This window comes from Xenopus laevis, chromosome 8L, assembly GCF_017654675.1.
Source record: "Xenopus laevis strain J_2021 chromosome 8L, Xenopus_laevis_v10.1, whole genome shotgun sequence".
Taxonomy (NCBI): Eukaryota; Metazoa; Chordata; class Amphibia; order Anura; family Pipidae; genus Xenopus; species Xenopus laevis.
The window spans coordinates 14077224-14094749 of record NC_054385.1 but is presented as its reverse complement, the minus strand read 5'-3'; the positions used below and the strand labels follow the sequence as shown (position 1 = coordinate 14094749).

Sequence of the window (17526 nt, the reverse complement as noted above, 5' to 3'; positions counted from 1 at the left end):
CTCCGCTTCCTGTCATCCCTAACAAGGAACTTGCGTCATGATAAGCCACGCCCATCGTGACAGAACGTGGGCCAATCAGAAAAGGGGCGGGCTTAGATTTTTTTTTTCCTTCTCAGATAAATTAACTTTGTTTAAAATAACAACAAGTTTTGTTTCCATAGTTAAAGTAAGCCTCGGTCTCATTGGAGGCTGTAGTTACGTCACCGGAAGGCGGAAGAGAAGGAGTGAGTGAGTGCGTGTTGCATTCTCACAAGTGGGAAGAAGAACAGAACGAAGTGTGAGGTATTTATTGGCTGTGGCCTGGTTGTACGGGGCAGTGGGCTCTGGTTACATTGCTCGTGTTATTATCCTCAAAGAGGGGAAGAAGCAACATAATGTAATACTGACAACATATCAATTTCCACCTGACTGGGGCTTGTTTATCAACTCTGGCCACTTCCACCAGGGCAGTAACCCACAGACAGCAACCAATCAGAGACTAACGTTTTCAGACACCTGCTATGGGGAAAGAATTGGTTGCCATGGGTTACTGCCCATGTGCAAATTAGCCCAATTTGGTAATATGTTCATTTTCCTATATAAAGGCACACTGCAGACATGGGGTACAAAGGGAAACAGTAAGAACTTATTTTTTGTGAAATTGCAAAGTAGTGTTGAGGGCACTGTCAGGGTACTGTGCAGGTGTATATTACTGGGGCTTTGCTATCCCTCTATATATAGTATAACCAGCTGGATAACATTGGGTGCAAAGCTTTAGTAGTCCAGGTACATGTGGTTGTGCATTCTGTGCCGGCCTTCCCACGAGCCCTAGCAGGGTAGTAATATAAATATTTTGTGATGTGTGAACCCCAATACATGGGTGTATATGTGATTATACAACTGTTGTGATGTGTGAACCCCAATAAATGGGTGTAAATGCGATTATACAACTGAAGTGACGTGTGAACCCCAATACATGGGTGTGTATGTGATTATACAACTGTAGTGACGTGTGAACCCCAATACATGGGTGTATGTGATTATACAACTGTTGTGACGTGTGAACCCCAATAAATGGGTGTATATGTGATTATACAACTGTTGTGACGTGTGAACCCCAATAAATGGGTGTATATGTAATTATACAACTGTTGTGACGTGTGAACCCCAATACATGGGTGTATATGTAATTATACACCTGTTGTGACGTGTGAACCCCAATACATGGGTGTATATGTGATTATACACCTGTTGTGACGTGTGAACCCCAATACATGGGTGTATATGTGATTATACACCTGTTGTGACGTGTGAACCCCAATTAATGGGTGTATATGTGATTATACAACTGTTGTGATGTGTGAACCCCAATACATGGGTGTATATATGATTATACAACTGTTGCGATGTGTGAACCCCAATACATGGGTGTGTATGTGATTATACAACTGTAGTGACGAGTGAACCCCAATAAATGGGTGTGTATGTGATTATACAACTGTTGTGACGTGTGAACCCCAATAAATGGGTGTGTATGTGATTATACAACTGTTGTGATGTGTGAACCCCAATACATGGGTGTATATGTGATTATGTGCTCTCTTGTACAGTGCTGCAGAATGTGTCGACGCCTGATAAATGTGTGTTACTACTACTTCTATTAATAATAATAATAATAAAAATAATAATGCAGAGTATCAAATGGCAGACATATAACTAGAATTTAGGTAAATATATGCTCATATAAAAACCTATTTCCAATTTGTGGCTCCAAGTAAAAGTGTCAGCACACTGTATGTAGGGACAGGCAATTCTCCATGTATTTTAGTTTTTGTTTTCTGAACAAATGCTCATTGTTGCTGGTCTCTATGGGTAGTCGCCTGCTGTCAATGGAGTAGTATCGTAACTCGTAACTTTACAGGTTCCCTACACACAGGCAGGTACGCCTACCCCTCAAAGCAAATACCCCCAGTACAAGACTTGCTGATAAAAAATAAAAAAGGTTGTGCTTCCAGTTTTGCACCTGCTCTGCATGAGATTCCAGTTTCACTGTATGCAAATCCTCTGGATATGTGCTGCACTTAAAGGGTTAGTTCACCTTTAAAATACCGTAGTATGGTGCGGATGGTAAAATTGTGACACAATTCTCAATCTTGCCTTCATTTTCTGTGGTGGTGTTTTTTTTTCCATTATTATTTTAAGCTTTTTGCTCAGCAGCTCTTGAGTTTGAATAGAAGAGGGCCTAAATTAAAAAAAAAAAGGAAAAGTTATAAAGAGGCATGACACCAATAAGAGCAATGATACGTGGGGAGACTGTAGCCCCAGTTAAAAATTCACTACAGCGGGTGACACACTTTCCTAAAATTCCTTTGCCCTTCCCTAATACTCTAGTAGCAGCAGTTTTCCCGTGCCCCAGTCACTCTGCAAATAGTGGCATAGATTGGCCTTTATACACCCCTAGGCTTCCCAGTTTAACTTCTTCTTTTTATCCCTCATCACAAAAAAAAATTAGCAAATTCCACATGTTTCTAAGAGCCATACAAACGTGCTCACTGTGCCACCCACTAGTGTAGAAACATTTAGTGCTTATGGGGGGGGGAGTTACTATACAAAGTTAGGTGTAACCTAGCACATAGAAGTTATGGTGGGGAAACTGGCACTGTCAGCATGTGTGTTCTGTAGGACTGGTGTACACAATAAGTTGCTTAGTAGCACTGGGGCACATATAACTGAGCAGTGTTGTGATGGTTTTATGTCTTCGTTACATTAATATTGTTCCTTTACTTGCATGTTCAACCAGATCAGAACATTCCAGATCACACAGCCTTCTCCGGCAGAAGCTGGTACTAATGCTTATTTTACATGCCCGGCATAGTCTAAGGATTCTGATTTCACAACCAAATCCAGATAAGAGTCCTCATTGGGAAGCTGAATTAAGCAAACTCTCTTTATGTCCTCATGTCACTCTTGTGCAAGCGGCGGGGAATTTGTACACTTTAGTCAGCAGCCTGTGACTGATCTTATTGGCTCTCTTCTCTTGTAGCTTCTGGGAACAGAGACATCATGAGTCTACAGTGGACGGCTGTCGCAACCTTTCTGTATGTGGAAGTGTTTTTAGTGTTGCTGCTGTGCATTCCCTTCATTTCCCCCACAAGGTAGGAAGAGTCTCTGTGGTACCCTTCATTCTGCTACTGAGCTCAAATTCTATGTGTCCCCTTTTATTTTCTGTAATATGCTATGTGTGGCATTTAGAAATGAATTATGGCGTGCTGTATTGCACATGGGAGAGGAGATTTCCAGCGGGCGATAAAGCTCCCCATCTATCATAGCTCTGACGTATGCTATTGGAACTTATTTTAAGTGTTATCATGTAGCTTTTCTATTGTGGGAAAAATCAGATTTATAAATGACCAAAAACCTACTAAATGAGAGGGGCCCAAAACTTCTATGTATACTGCCATAAATTAGGCACAGGTTGTGATTTTGGGTGCTAGGTGGGTCACAGATTTCAGACATTCGCTTTTGATTTGAATGGGGGGGCAGGGGTGCTTCGCCAATGAGGTGAGTTGAGGCTGTCGCCTCAGGTGGCAGCGCCCCACTAGGTACCAGGGGCAGCAAAAATGCTGCTCCTGGTACTTTAAGAGCTAATTTCTGGGGGAGGGGGGCAGCAGCAACTGCTGCTGCCTCAGGCAGAGGAGGGGCCAGGATCGCCCCTGTGTGTGTGTGGGGGGGGGGGTGTAATCCTGAGGATTTTGCTGTTAGGATGTCAAGTCTGTAATTGCTACGATTGTCCTAAAAGGCAAAAAAAAAACCTGAATAAACCAGCTGCCTAACTAAAGAAGTAGCTAGAAATGTTAAACATTGTTTTGAGCTTCAGTACCAGTCCAAGGCAACCACAGCCGCCCTTTAACAGGGAGGATCTGTGTCTCCAAAGATGCCCCAGTAGCTCCCCATCTTCTTTTCTGCTGATTCACTGCACATACTCTGTGCTGCTGTCACTTACTGAGCTTAGGGACCCACTCACAATATACAGTACACATAGAATAGAAATGTCACAATATAAGGCTGATTAGTAATTAATACAGATAATTACTACATGGCAGCACAGAAACCAGTGCAATTAGCATCAGAATTTAATAATCAGCCCTGTAGCATCAGCTTATATTACAGGGGAAGCTCATTTTCTGCTGGATAATTAGTGACGAGCCCTAAGTTTAGCTTCTCAACAGCTGCTCAGAGCCCACTGAGCATGTGAGTGTCACAGACACTTTCCAAGATGGTGACCCCCTGTGGCAAGTCCTGGATCATTGCTGCCATTGACAAGCTGAAACTTTAGGCTGGTGTATAAGTGCAGTATATAAAATGTGGCATTTGTAGCCATATTCATTTTTAGGGTTTCCTTCTCCTTTAAATGCAAGCACATTTTCTTTTATGGGTCTGGCTAATTGTATCTCTGAAACACCTTAAGTACTAGTTAAGCTGTTCAGTTGGCTATTTCTCACATATTTAACATAAATAATGCTACAAGCAGATTACTGTGTTTGTCTATGGAACACCTAGTCCTCATTAAATTTAGAACTGCTGGGGTCACATGGGTCGGATTCCTATGCTTGCAGTCTCTGCCATCTTTGGTAACCACTCGACCTTATTTGCACTACTCTGCTTTTAGGAAAAGAAAATAGAGGCTAGGAAACTAGAATTAATTACATGTCTAATACAAAATAACTTAATTCAGTATAGATTAACATGGAAATCATGGTTTGAGAACTTTAACTTAAATTGAAGTAATATGAGATTGCTAAAACTAACATGGATTAGTTGGAATAGAGTAACCCAGATTCACCATCAATGGGTGTTGGGCAATTAAAGGTAAAGTTAAAGAAAGTACATGTTGTTAACTTAATTATATAGTCACATACATATTCTTGGAATAAAAATAATTTTGTTTGTACCTTGTACATTCCCCCCTCCCCCTGTTTCCTTCTCCCTAGTTTGTCTTCTGTATCCTTTTATTATTATATCTCTCTACCTTTTTTATAAAAAAAAATATATATATTTATATATAGAACACATTTCTAACACAAACCCGATTTATGACCCTCCCTCTAAACACAGGCAAATGTGTCCTTTAATAAGCATGTTTAAAAAAAGTGCGGTAGAATTCCACATTCTTGGACCCATTAATGTTTGTTTACAGAAGATTCCACATTCTGGGCTCATTAATGTTAGCTTACAGTAGAAAGCTTAGCAAGCACAGTCATTTCATGTCTAGTTAGAGTTCCTCTCACAAGAGCTTTTATTTTCATTTTGGTTCTACAGATGGCAGAAAATCTTCAAATCTCGCCTGGTCCAATTGTTAGTGTCATATGGGAACACGTTCTTCCTCGTCCTGATAGTGATTCTGGTGCTGTTATTACTAGGTAAGTGCACTGCAAGCAGGTATCTTTAACTAGTAGGATATACGACAAGAAGGACAGGGCTGTCAGACACTCAGAGGAATCCCCAGGGCCAAAAAGTATTAGTTACAAAATAACTTTATTAATCAAAGTTAAAAGTATACTTGCATCTCTATGAGCCCTACGCGTTTCCTCTAAATGCTGGACGGCCCTGTTCTTCTTGTCACATATCTTGGTTTGCCGCTCCCTGAAGCTGTGGGTCCGGGGCTAGTGCACCTGGACCACATCAACTACTCTGTGAACTATTTACATTATGTTCTGGAGCACCTTGTTTTCCCTACCTTTGTGATCTTTAACTAGTACCCTTACTAGAGGGTGGTGTTGCTGATTCCTGTGCTGCTGTGGTAGTCTAGAGTAGTCTTGTAGGGGCAGTGTATATACCCACAAACTGAAAGTCATTAGTATATGCGCTTAGTCCGTTCCAAAAGTGTAGATCTGAATTTGTGAGTATGTGTAACAGTTAGTGGCTTCTAGTTCCTGATAAACCCCAAGCTCTTATTCAGTAGACAAACAAACTGGGCTATGCCAGATTCACAGAACAGTAAATGCAAGAGGGCAGTGATTGATAGGTAGTTACAAGTACGGATTATATCATCCATATTTATAAATTGTTTTTTCTCAGCCTGTAATGGCTGTGTTATCGATCCATGGAGTCCATATGTTGCAAATTATCCTCACAGCCCCAGGCTTAATTCATTTAATTCAGTAGAGCAGCTCAGGTTCATAGCCTTGGTGGCATTTGTCCCATCCAGTGCATATACAGGCCCTATTATCCAGAATCCTCGGGACCAGGGGCTTTCTGGATAACAGGTCTTTCCATAATTTGGATGCTTCATACCTTAAGTCTACTAGAAACTCATGTAAACATTAAATAAACTCAATAGGCTGATTTTGCTTCCAATAAGGATTAATTGTATATTAGTTTGGATCAAGTACAAAGTACTGTTTGATTATTACAGAGAAAAGGGAAATCTTTTTTTTAAACTTCAGATTATTTGATTATAATGGAGTCCATTGGAGATGGAGAGATGGACTTTACATAATTCGGAGCTTTCTGGATAACTGATTTCCAGATAACGAATCCCATACCTGTGTATAAAAAAAATTGGCATAGAATAACAGATGGCAGAATTAGCCTTTTCTTATTCAGGGCAAAGATATTGTCTACAAATAAGCATACTTCCCGGGGAGCAAACACCAGGGTGGGCAAGGTCTGCCAAGTATTGAATTATTTCAGATTAGTATTTACTTAAGAGGAAAGTTGGCAGAAATCTTGTACATTTCAAAGGTGCAGAACATTGGCATTTCTCCCCAGTGGGGAGAGATGTGTCCCTCCAAGCTCAGTGGCAATGGCAGAAGGGCAATATCTGTAATTAGACAGATGTTTGAGTACTTCTTTTGATTAAGGAGAAGGACCAGAAGGATAGGCCTGTGTTCGTCCTACTGATAGAATCATGTAGAAATGTTGACCAGCTAGAAAGCATATGCATTGGAGTGCTAGGCCACAATTATTGATTGGAGGTATGAGGGTCCTCCAGGATAATCTGGGAGACCTGTTAGACCATAAAAAGGAGATAAAAACAGAGCTAAGTCTCTTAGGGCTGGGACGCACTGGGCGATTTGGGGAGATTCAGTCGCCTGGCAACTAATCGCCGTGACTTTCCGCGACCAATCTTCCCCGAATGCCTTCCCTCGCTCTGCGCCTGGCTAAAATGAAAAATCGCCTGCGCTAATCACATGCGGCAATTTGTTTTCCGAAGTTTCCTTGTGAGGCAACTTCGGGCGACTTTGGGAAAACGAATCGCCGTGTGTGATTAGCGCCGGCGACTTTTCATTTTAGCCCAGTGCGGGGAGAAAAGTTGCGGCGATTAGTCCCCAGGCGACTAAATCCCCCCCAAATCGCCCAGTGTGTCCCAGCCCTTAGAAAAGAATTTCATTTTAGATATCTCATGTCCACGTAGTTTGTTATGTCCAGGATTGAGAGGAAATGTACTACCTTCAATGCAAATCTACCCACTTGCTACATGAATCACGGGGTCCTGCAACTTTTGCTTATTAGGATAATTATGCAGTGCACCCTTTCAAACTTGCAGAAGTGAATTGCACATTTTAGTCAAATCAATTTATATTGAAGGGGAAAAAACCTTTTTACCAGATATGTTAATACATTCTTTTGTTAGGGGCACAGCCAGGGCTACCATTAGAAATCACGTACAACAAAATTTTTGGTACCCTGCCCACCCCAGATCTGGCCCACTCCACACCACAGTTAATCAACCACACAAACATTGGCACTAAAACGTTAACCCCCGTCCACACACAGCTATAGTTATAAAAAGCAATTGATGGTCAGGACCCCCTTATAAGTTAAAAAAAAAAAACTGTGGCGGCGGCCCCCCATTAAGTTTTTTTTTAAAAAAAAAAAAATGGTGGTCAGGGCCCACCTACAAGTTAAAAAAAAATAATTGGTGACCAGGGCCCTCCACCATAAGTTAAAAAAAAAACATTTGCACAAGGGCTTCCCATAAAAGTTTTTTAATTTTAAATATTGGCGCCAGGACCCCGCTTACAAGTTAAAAAAAATTGAGGCCCCAGAGAATTTAAAAAACATTGGTGGCAAGGGCCTATGGACTATTAAAATAATACATTGGTGGCCAGGGGTTTAGAAAAATAAAAAAGCACAAGTTCAGTAGAACTGAACTCGTGGTTTCAGGACTTCAATTTCACCTCCTTTCGTGACTTCGGGTCTTTTCGGCGCTTCAGGACTTCAACTTTGGCTGTTTTCATGACTTTGGATCTTTTCGTGGATTCGGGACTTCCTTTGGCTCGGGTCTTTTCGCCGCTTCGGGACTTCAGCTGTTCGGCACTTAGGCTTTTCGGGACTTCAGGAGAGGATGCACGGCTTTGGCGCTGTCAAAGGGGCCTGGCTACTTCAAAAAGTGCAGCACAGCCAGGCCCCCCCTTCAGGCCCGGGCCCGGTACACTTGTGCACCCCATGATGGTGACCCTGGGCACAGCTCCCTAGCATAGTAAATATGTCCAACGTCTGTTTCTGTAAATAACATGGTAAAACTGTAATGCATGGGCATGTTACTTTCTTTTTCCTTAAAGGTAAAATATAGCAGGTACACTGTATATAATCTTTTTCCCCTGAGCTGGCCACTCACAGGCAGATTTAAGCTGATTTGCCTGCTTCAGATTGTATTGACACCTTATCTGCCCATGAATGAGGCCCACTGATGGGACTTATTTTTATTTTTCTACTACTATAAACTATATGACTTTGACTTCTGGCACATAATAGCACACACTCACAAGGGAATGACTGCTATTGCTATTTGGGGTTGAACTTGCAGTGAAGCTCACTTATTAAATACCCCTTCTTATAGTTTGAAGGTTACGGCGAATAACCACCAGGATTCTTTTACAGATGCACTTCGGGAAATCCAGAAATATGGAGTCGGGGAGCAGGTGGATCTTAAGAATAACCCAGTGGCCGTCGAGCACATTCACATGAAACTCTTCCGAGCTCAACGCAATCTGTATATCGCCGGCTTCTCCCTGCTCCTCTCAATGTGAGTAATCTCTGCCACTTTCTATTATGCCTATTATTAGCCTTTATTTGTAACACCAGCATATTCCCCACTACTTTATAGAGATTATTCATTCCTACCACTGCCCCAGTGGAGCTTACAATCTAAGGGTCATATCCCACTCCCACAGTTGCTGTCAAAAGCCCTCGTATGGTTTTGAAGAGTGGGGGGTCTCTATTAACATTAACTTTTACAATTTACTTTTACTTTTGAGCCTTGGCTCACTGCAATTGGTTAATTAGGCACAGATATTGCCCTGGATGCTAAGGGAAATCTAACACAAAAAGATGTTTGTTTTTCTTATTCCTTTTTATCTCAATTGGCCAATAATTTTTCTGCCATAACTAACACTCCCATGAGATTTCTGCACAGAAGTATTGTAAAGCTTTCCATGTTTTTACTTTGCACACTAAATACAGTCTAGACATGCACCCTCATGGGACAGTTTAACCCCGAAGACAATATGATACCAGTGTTTGTACAGTCAGCTTGTTATGACCGTATATAGCACATCTACCTTTTTTATAGCAATATCCCATTTAAAAAAAAACTTGTTTATATTATTATATGCATTTATTTCCCTTTAAATAGACCACATTGTTGTACCTTATTGTTTCCTTATTATTTTCCATAATACATTTAAGTGGATAGATACTATATTCCATAGGCTTAAATTAGACCACACTGTGCTGGTCATATTAATTAGTTCACACCTGTGTTGATATTGATGGGAATAGAATAGATATGTACAAATGCAAATATATGAAGAGAAAGAGCTGTCTATACACACAATAAGCTAGAGGCTCATCTAGTACCCGATTTTTTTTCCCACCCTTAATGCACTCACTTACATACATACTACCATTTCCATCTATCCACCTAGTGTTTTAGTGACAGTGTTAGTATTGATAGTGTTATGTATTTGCAGTTTTATAAAGAATATCTGTTCATACATTTGTCAAGATGCTCCTTGTGTATTGGCTACACTACAGTGTTTTAAAAAATGGCTCTGCTAGTTTCTAATGTGTAAGAAGCTGTTACACACCTTGTTTTGCTTACTTTTATGTTTCATTGTAAAAGGGACTAACTGTGAAAGTGGGGATTATTGAAACCCAGCCTAAATTACATGGTGGCCCTTTTAGGCCCTGAAATAGTGGCAAACAGTAGCACGTTTCTTGCTGTTTGTAAAGGCCACTAGAGGGCACTGTTGGATGCAAAATGTACTCTACTGTTGTAGAGCATAATAAATACTGACCCTGTTGGACTGTGGATGGGTGCAGGATTATTAAGTAGCTTTCATTTTAATAGAATAACCCAAGCGCAGCACAGAAGTAGTAGTACAAAAACATTGGGGGTGAACAATCATGAGATTTCCTTGTTGCCTATTTGCCACATATTCTAGTTTTCAACAATGGGGTGCTTATACACGGACTGAGAGCACAATGTTTTGCTATCACATGGCTAGGGTTGTCACTTGGCCGGTATTTTACCGGCCTGACCGGTAAAAAATATGCCTGACCCCAATGTTATTAATAGGGAAAAAAATCTAAATTATACATTAAGGCCAGTATTTTTTTCCATAAAAAATGGCAACCCTACACATGATTTGTAATCAATATCCACAATCTTAGGTTGGAGGTCTCCAGAGTAGAGCCCCAGCTTAATGGGTGGGTCACTTTTCAGTAAGTGAGCATTTTGGTGCTAGTCTGACATATTGTGCCCTTAGTGGGTTTTGGGGTTTGTCCATATGATAAAGTAAAGATGGCCATAGACGCACAGATAATATCATACAAAACTAATTTTCGTGCAATATTCCCTGCGTGTATGGTGGGAAAAGACTCAACTGATATCGTCAGAAGACTTGGATATCGGTCGGCTCGTCTATCCGGCTGGAGATAACATTTTGATCGGTTGCCTTTGAAGGCACCCAATCATCGCCCATTGTTAGTGCTGAATTGTCAGATACAGATAGAATGCTATTGTTTCTACCTGTATATATCACGATTCAGCTCTACACGTGTGTATTGAAATGAGCGATCTTTCTTGGAAAGATCTTTTCCAAGACAGATCGTAATTGTTACGTCTATGGCCACCTTAAGGTGCTGAGATGTGATTAGATCTATTGTTTGTGGGAAATCTCTTCCAATTCCTTGCTAAGTCCTCTTTCTTCTGCAGCCTCCTGAGGCGCTTGGTTATGCTCATCTCCAAACAGGCTACTCTCTTGGCATCTAACGAGGCCTTCAGGAAGCAGGCAGAGAGTGCCAGTGATGCAGCCAAAAAGTACATGGAGGAAAATGACAAGCTAAAGAAGGTATGGCCTGTGCCCTTTAGCCTGGCATCCCTGAAACTGTGCTGAGGAGCCAAACATCTCATTTGGCTTGTTATGCTTGCTGTGAGCTTGTAAATATGTTCTAAGGCTAGAAATGTTGCTGTACCACTCCTGGGCAACAGCAGCCCTATGAGAGTCTTTGTTAAACCCCAGCAAGCATACTGCTATTTGTTATTACGGTATAGCTACGTGGCAACTGTAGAGCAAGCAGTATGGAAATGATCATTATAAGCACTTTTTGCATTTTGCTACAGGAACTGAAATCTTTGGGAGTAGAAGTGAGTGACCTGCCCGACACCAATGTTGAGGAGGATAACAAGAAGCTTAAAGGAGAAGTGCGCAAGCTTAAGGAGGAGCTGAAATCCGCTAAGAAAAGTAAGTGTGGGTGCCAGAGTGTCCCTATCCAGCACTAAGAACAACCAGGCTGGCCCTTGGTCAAATGCTTCATTGGTTTCTGTTATCTTACTGCTTATCAACTATATTCTACTTTAAGATATGGAATTATAACTGAAATGGTACAGTGTCCATCACTGCAAAGTGGCATTCTGGGAGAGGGGGTCTGACTTATCATTTTATGTGTAAATAATGGCTCTTGTCTGGATTAGGAAGATTTCTGGAAGTTGTGTATAGGGGAGAAGTTTACGTTGCTGTATGTTCAAGGAGGAATAGAGGAGATAATTTAGGAACACCAGCTCACATGTCCTGCACTGATAATTAGCAGGGTGTCTGTTCTCCATGACCTTTAGCTCAAGCAAGATGAGCTTTGGGGCTGCCCAAGATCAGAGACATCCCTGCTGTGTAGTAACTGGAGTTAGAGCTTCCCTGACACTATTTCCAGCCTAGTCTCAGTGACACTCTCCCATGCTCCTTTGCTTTTAAAAGGAAGCATAGTTCAGTGATTGTATGAAATGCACTGAGCCCAAATTAGGACATGGAACCTGATGCAGGGTTTATTTGAGTGAGTATTTACTGCTGGCATGTTGGGCATGTGACCTATTCCCTTTATTTGATGCCCTTGGATACCTCTGTTATTTTCCGCTAGGTGGAGGGGAAACCTCAAGATTGGGCCACTAAACTCTCCCTTATAGAACCTGTCTTGTAATCTAGAGTCTCCGTGCACACTATCCTCTCATGTTCTTTCATTAGAACCACTCACACTTCTGCCTGCCTGAAAATTCCATTATGAATGACAAAATAACTCATGCAAAATACTAGAAGCCACGGCTCTTATGTTTGGTTGCGTATAATACCATGATTAGCAGCCATGTACCCCTGTGTCCAGCAGTGGGTCATATCCCCACATGAGAGTCACTGTGCAGGGTTTGATATTGAATTATAGGAATGAATGGGATGCAGGCTGATTTACATGGGGGTCTGGCAAAACATTCTGCTTTCCATTATCCCATCCCGTGTTTCCTCCTCCCTTGCTCATGTTCCTGCTCCAATCTTGAGGGCAGGTGTGCGTGCACTTGGCCAGTATTTGTATCCATTTGCTTTTATGTGTCACAAGCAACTCTGTCTAGAACCAGTCAATTTAAGCTAGCTGCAACTGTTTTCCTGATGGACCCCTTATGGGTTTGGCTTAATATCTTGCTTGATGAGGATTCTCTAACCTTCTCCACAGCCCTGCACAAGTCCGAGAGTGAGGTCGTCGCTATCAAGAAGCAGTGTGAGGGTTTAACCAAGGAGTATGACCGGCTTCTGGATGAGCATTCTAAGCTTCAGGTAACTTTCCATTCACTAGCTTCTGCAACAGTCTTATCTGTTCCAGCTGAAAAATATATATATATATATATATATATATATATATATATGATATCACGTAGAACTATTGTGGGCTTTCCCTGCATTAATGACTCGCAGGATCCATATAGTGGTGCAGGCTGTTTCTTCACATCTACATCCATGTATATAATATATCATGTAGAACTAGTGTGGGCTATCCCTAAGTCAGTGACTCACATGATCTATATAGTGGTTTTTTCACCTACATCCTACATTAACATAAATGTATATAATAAATCATGTAGAACTAGTGTGGGCTTTCCCTACATCAGTGACTCACAGGATCCATATAGTGGTGCAGGCTGTTTCTTCACCTTCACAGTAGCGGAAATATTACATCTATTACTTTTGCCATCATGGTACTTGGTAATAACACCTGCCACCAACTGCCAATGCATGGGGTAGATCTGCAGCCCAGCCACTGATAGGGAAAGATTGTGTCTGTTGTGTTGCTTAATCAGTAGTACCTAGTGGTACAGATTTTTTTTCACCCATATTAGAAACAAGGTCATTTGAGCGTTCAGAATGACTTTAGGCACTCTTTCATTTATTGAAAGTGCAATGGTATCAAATGCATGAATGGCTAAATATAAATCTCTAGAGCAGTGGTACGTAGCTGAGCGATGACACAATGGTTGTAAATCTCAGCCTGTCATTGCTGTTTAAAAATCTTTCTGTAATTTCCATGTGCTTCACAGTGGCAGCCATGTATTTGGCGGACGTTGAAGTGCAATACAAGTTACAGGACATGGTGCTATGAGTAGAATTCACCTGGAAGCGTACGTGCAGTCTGTCATGCTGGCATGTTAATATCACAAGGGAATCATGTGCAGGAGTCAGGGAACCAGCCAGGAATAGAGATAACATTCAGGGGCAAGGAGTGATGGCAATCCAAGTTGGCAGGGAGCAGTTATTTACAACCCAATTACCTTTCTGTCTCCCTGAGGAATGTACCAATCAATGGCTGTGGATTAGGCTTTACTTGGCCACATAGTTTGGGTGCTGACAAGTCAAAGGGATCACCAGCTTGTCATGAATTTGTGTAGAACAGACAGAGAGCACAGGCAGGAGAAAGCATAACACTTAGCAGGGAGTGAATCGTAAAAGTGGATATATTTAGCCATTGAGAGTTGCTGAACCCCTAATCAGCATTCTATAGAAATACAACGTTTCCGAGACCCGTGCAGAGCTTGGCTGCCAATAGAGGGAAGCACTTTCATGCTAGTTCTTGACCTCTCTGAGCTTTGAGCGATTGCTTCCAAGCAGGCTATTTTACAGGACACACATCACAAAAACCAAAGAACTATCGGTGCTGACATCTTGTATGCACGAAGCAGATGCCCTGGCTTTTGCCCAGTGCTATTACTCACACCCCAGGCCTCTGATCTCATAGTCATGTGTTTACTGCTGCCAGTACAGTGACTGACAAACAAGGGCAGCTGTAAGGTCACTCGCTCTGTGTCACATTTACCAGCAGAGACTGATTGGCAGATCCCATTGAGAACGACAGAGACATAAGAATTGATTGCTGGGGAATTGCAACTGTGCCATTAAAGGAACAGTTCAAGGTAAAAATAAATACTGGGTAAATAAAAACATAACTGTTCAGGTTCTGGATCAGTTTGCAATTGATCCTTAGTATTCAGCTCAGATTCAAAAGCAACATTTATGACCCATATGACCCCCCTCAAGTCTCTGATTGGTTACCTCCTGGTAACCAACGAGCAGAAACCAAAAAAGCTGCAATGCTGGAAGTAGTGTTCTGGCTATTATGTTACACATCCAGTCACTCCAGCCTTTATACATTACATTTTTAGCTAATTAACTATGTTAGAAACATTTTTTTATTTTGCACAGCCTATCTATTTACTCCGTTTTTATTTTTACACTGAACAATTCCTTAAAAGGCTGTTGCTGCTTGTTTCAGTAGACTTATCCTGTGACATGCTATAATTGTAATGTGTTCTTTAGTTAGAGGCTGTTCATGACTAATGGAGATGAGTACATTGGTGAATACGCAACTGGAGTGGGTTATTTGTGTCAGCTGAGTGCTAAGGTTGGGCACATTCCTGTTAAGTGAAAGGAGAAAAGGGTCTCTGTGTCATTTCTTAGAATCTGCTGGGTATTTTGAGATCTGGTAAATAGCAATGTACCTCAGCGCATGTTAGGAGTGAAATCTTTTGTAGGTTGGTTGAAAATGGCCTGAGAGACTTAGTGGATGGAGAGGTTTCCACTTGCACTGATATGCCCACCTTGAGCCTAGGGCCCAACGATCGGATCACAAGGCCAGGAATGCAGGCGGTGGGATTGAAGACCTCATCAACAAACCAATGCAGTCCTCCATCCAATGGGAATTTTACAAACCTGCCCAATCGACATCTGGACAATTATCTTCCAGGTATCGATCGCGGAAACCCGCCCGGAGGGCCCCATACACTCGGCCTGTGTATGACCACCTTATCCCTTCCTTGTTTTTGAGGGCCAGACCTATGTTTTCTTTCTGGGCACATTGTGGTTGTGTTAGGATACTGTTGGGGTATTAGCACTGAATTCCTGCATGACTTTGGCTCTGCTTTTATTATTGGCAGGGCACAGGGATACTTTATATGCACTGCTGTGTTCTCTTAGAAAAGTCTCCTACGGAGTCTGTTTTTAAAAACATTTTACTACTGATGCTTTGATTCAAGGCTATTAAATGCCTAGGACCCACCCCATTTTGGGGCTGCCACTGTATTAAGAAAGTTGAATTAGTGGCACTGCCAATTGTTTAACCCTTTTTCAGGCCATGTACTTCGGAGTGCCAGCAACACAGAATCCATGGGGGTTCTAGGGACCCCCTAGCAGATAGCACTGTGCGATCACTTCTGGAACCAAACTAAGCAAGTGTCTGCTCTTTGGAAATTATCTTGTATTTCCAGTGATGGGCGTATCCTATTCATGCCTGTAATAACAAATATAGGGTTAGAAACAATAACCTAGGGCTAGGGTATCTAATGTATCCTATATGCCCAATGATGATTCACAAACTGTACAATTCATTATTGTTACTATACACATCCCCTCCCCCCCCCATACAATTCTCTGTGCATGCCAAATAAGTAGCCGGCTACTTGGAAGAATGATAGGGAAGACAGCAGTCACTGAACTTCCCAAAAGAGAGCTATGGAGATCCTGGATTAGGAGAGAGAGACATTTTGCTAACACAGATTTCCAATGCCCTTGAAGATTCAGCCTAAATCAGTGTTTGTTCCTGTGTTTCCCCATAGGCGCAGGCAGATGGACCAAAGGACAAGAAGGACGACTGAGTCAGCCATGGATCCTCCCAAAGCATCCCCATCAGCGCCTGCCTGTTGTTTTCATGGAGTGGTTCCTGTGGCGTGCATAGCGGTGGCAAAAAACACATTTTTTTTTTTTAAGATGGGCTTTTGGCACCAGTAATTTTTTATACATCTATTATTTCCAGCACTCTGGTCTTCTCTTCTATCCTCTCTCTAATGCTATCGGTCTGCTTACATATCATAGACTGTAATCCAGAGCCCCCAGCCAAGTCACTGCCATCCCATAAAACATGCTAGGGCCGGTTTGTGTTTCTTGTACAGTCCCTCCTGTCTCCCAGGAAAAAGTTTGGTTAGTTCACGCTGAAGAGGGGCGATACATTATTTTTTCAGAGTTGCAGCTACAGAAATGTGATCTGAGTGCAATTAGTGTTCTTGCTTTGCATGTCCAGCCCCGCAGCAGCAAGGGAGTCAATAAACCTGGGTTAAACAAAGTCTATTTCTGTTTTTTTTTTTGTTTTTTTTTATATCGTAAGGTTTTTTCCCCCTTTTTGCAGCAGCAAAAAAGGGGTGGATTTGGGCCAAAAAATGCACAGCTGTCAATTTCTTTAGCCAAAATCTCCATATCCACCTCTCCGCAGTAATGGCATGTGTGAGATTACACTTAAGCTATTTCCATTGGCTGACACCGTAAGTGCGAGGTACCATTGTAGGAAATTGTGTCCAATTGGTGCATGTGACATAAAACCAGAGAAGGAAGCAGGTGGTAGTAGCATAGGAGCGGGAAATAAAGCAGATGACTTACCATAGACAAGATAATACTAATAACACTGAAAAGTTGAGTTGACCAGCTGCTATAAATGACAAAAAGGCAATATTTGTACACACAGAAAAATTGCTAGCGCACAGTTTGCCTTTAAAAATAATTATTACAAAAAATCAGGTGTACCACACTTTGGCCAAAATATGTAAGCTCACGTGCCAAGTCAAGGCCCCTCATTGTACGTGAGTCCTACACTATATTTGGCTTGACAAAGGGCCCAGCAGAGGCCCGAAACGTTCCCGCTTTGTTTTGTGAGCTGAATAAAACACGATCACTGAATCAACCA

At 41.8% G+C, this 17526-nt stretch overlaps 1 protein-coding gene across 2 annotated transcripts; it reads left to right on the top strand.

Annotated features, from left to right (window-relative positions):
* The first annotated feature begins 182 nt into the window (after nucleotides 1-182).
* On the top strand, nucleotides 183-17526 carry bcap31.L (B cell receptor associated protein 31 L homeolog). 2 transcript variants are annotated; one of them, XM_018242256.2, is made up of 8 exons: nucleotides 183-277; nucleotides 3023-3134; nucleotides 5299-5399; nucleotides 8866-9010; nucleotides 11204-11339; nucleotides 11612-11732; nucleotides 12982-13082; nucleotides 16409-16911. In XM_018242256.2, exons 2-8 carry the CDS (start codon nucleotides 3043-3045, stop codon nucleotides 16445-16447), a joined length of 735 nt encoding a protein of 244 aa, XP_018097745.2. In that variant the 5' UTR covers nucleotides 183-277; nucleotides 3023-3042; the 3' UTR covers nucleotides 16448-16911.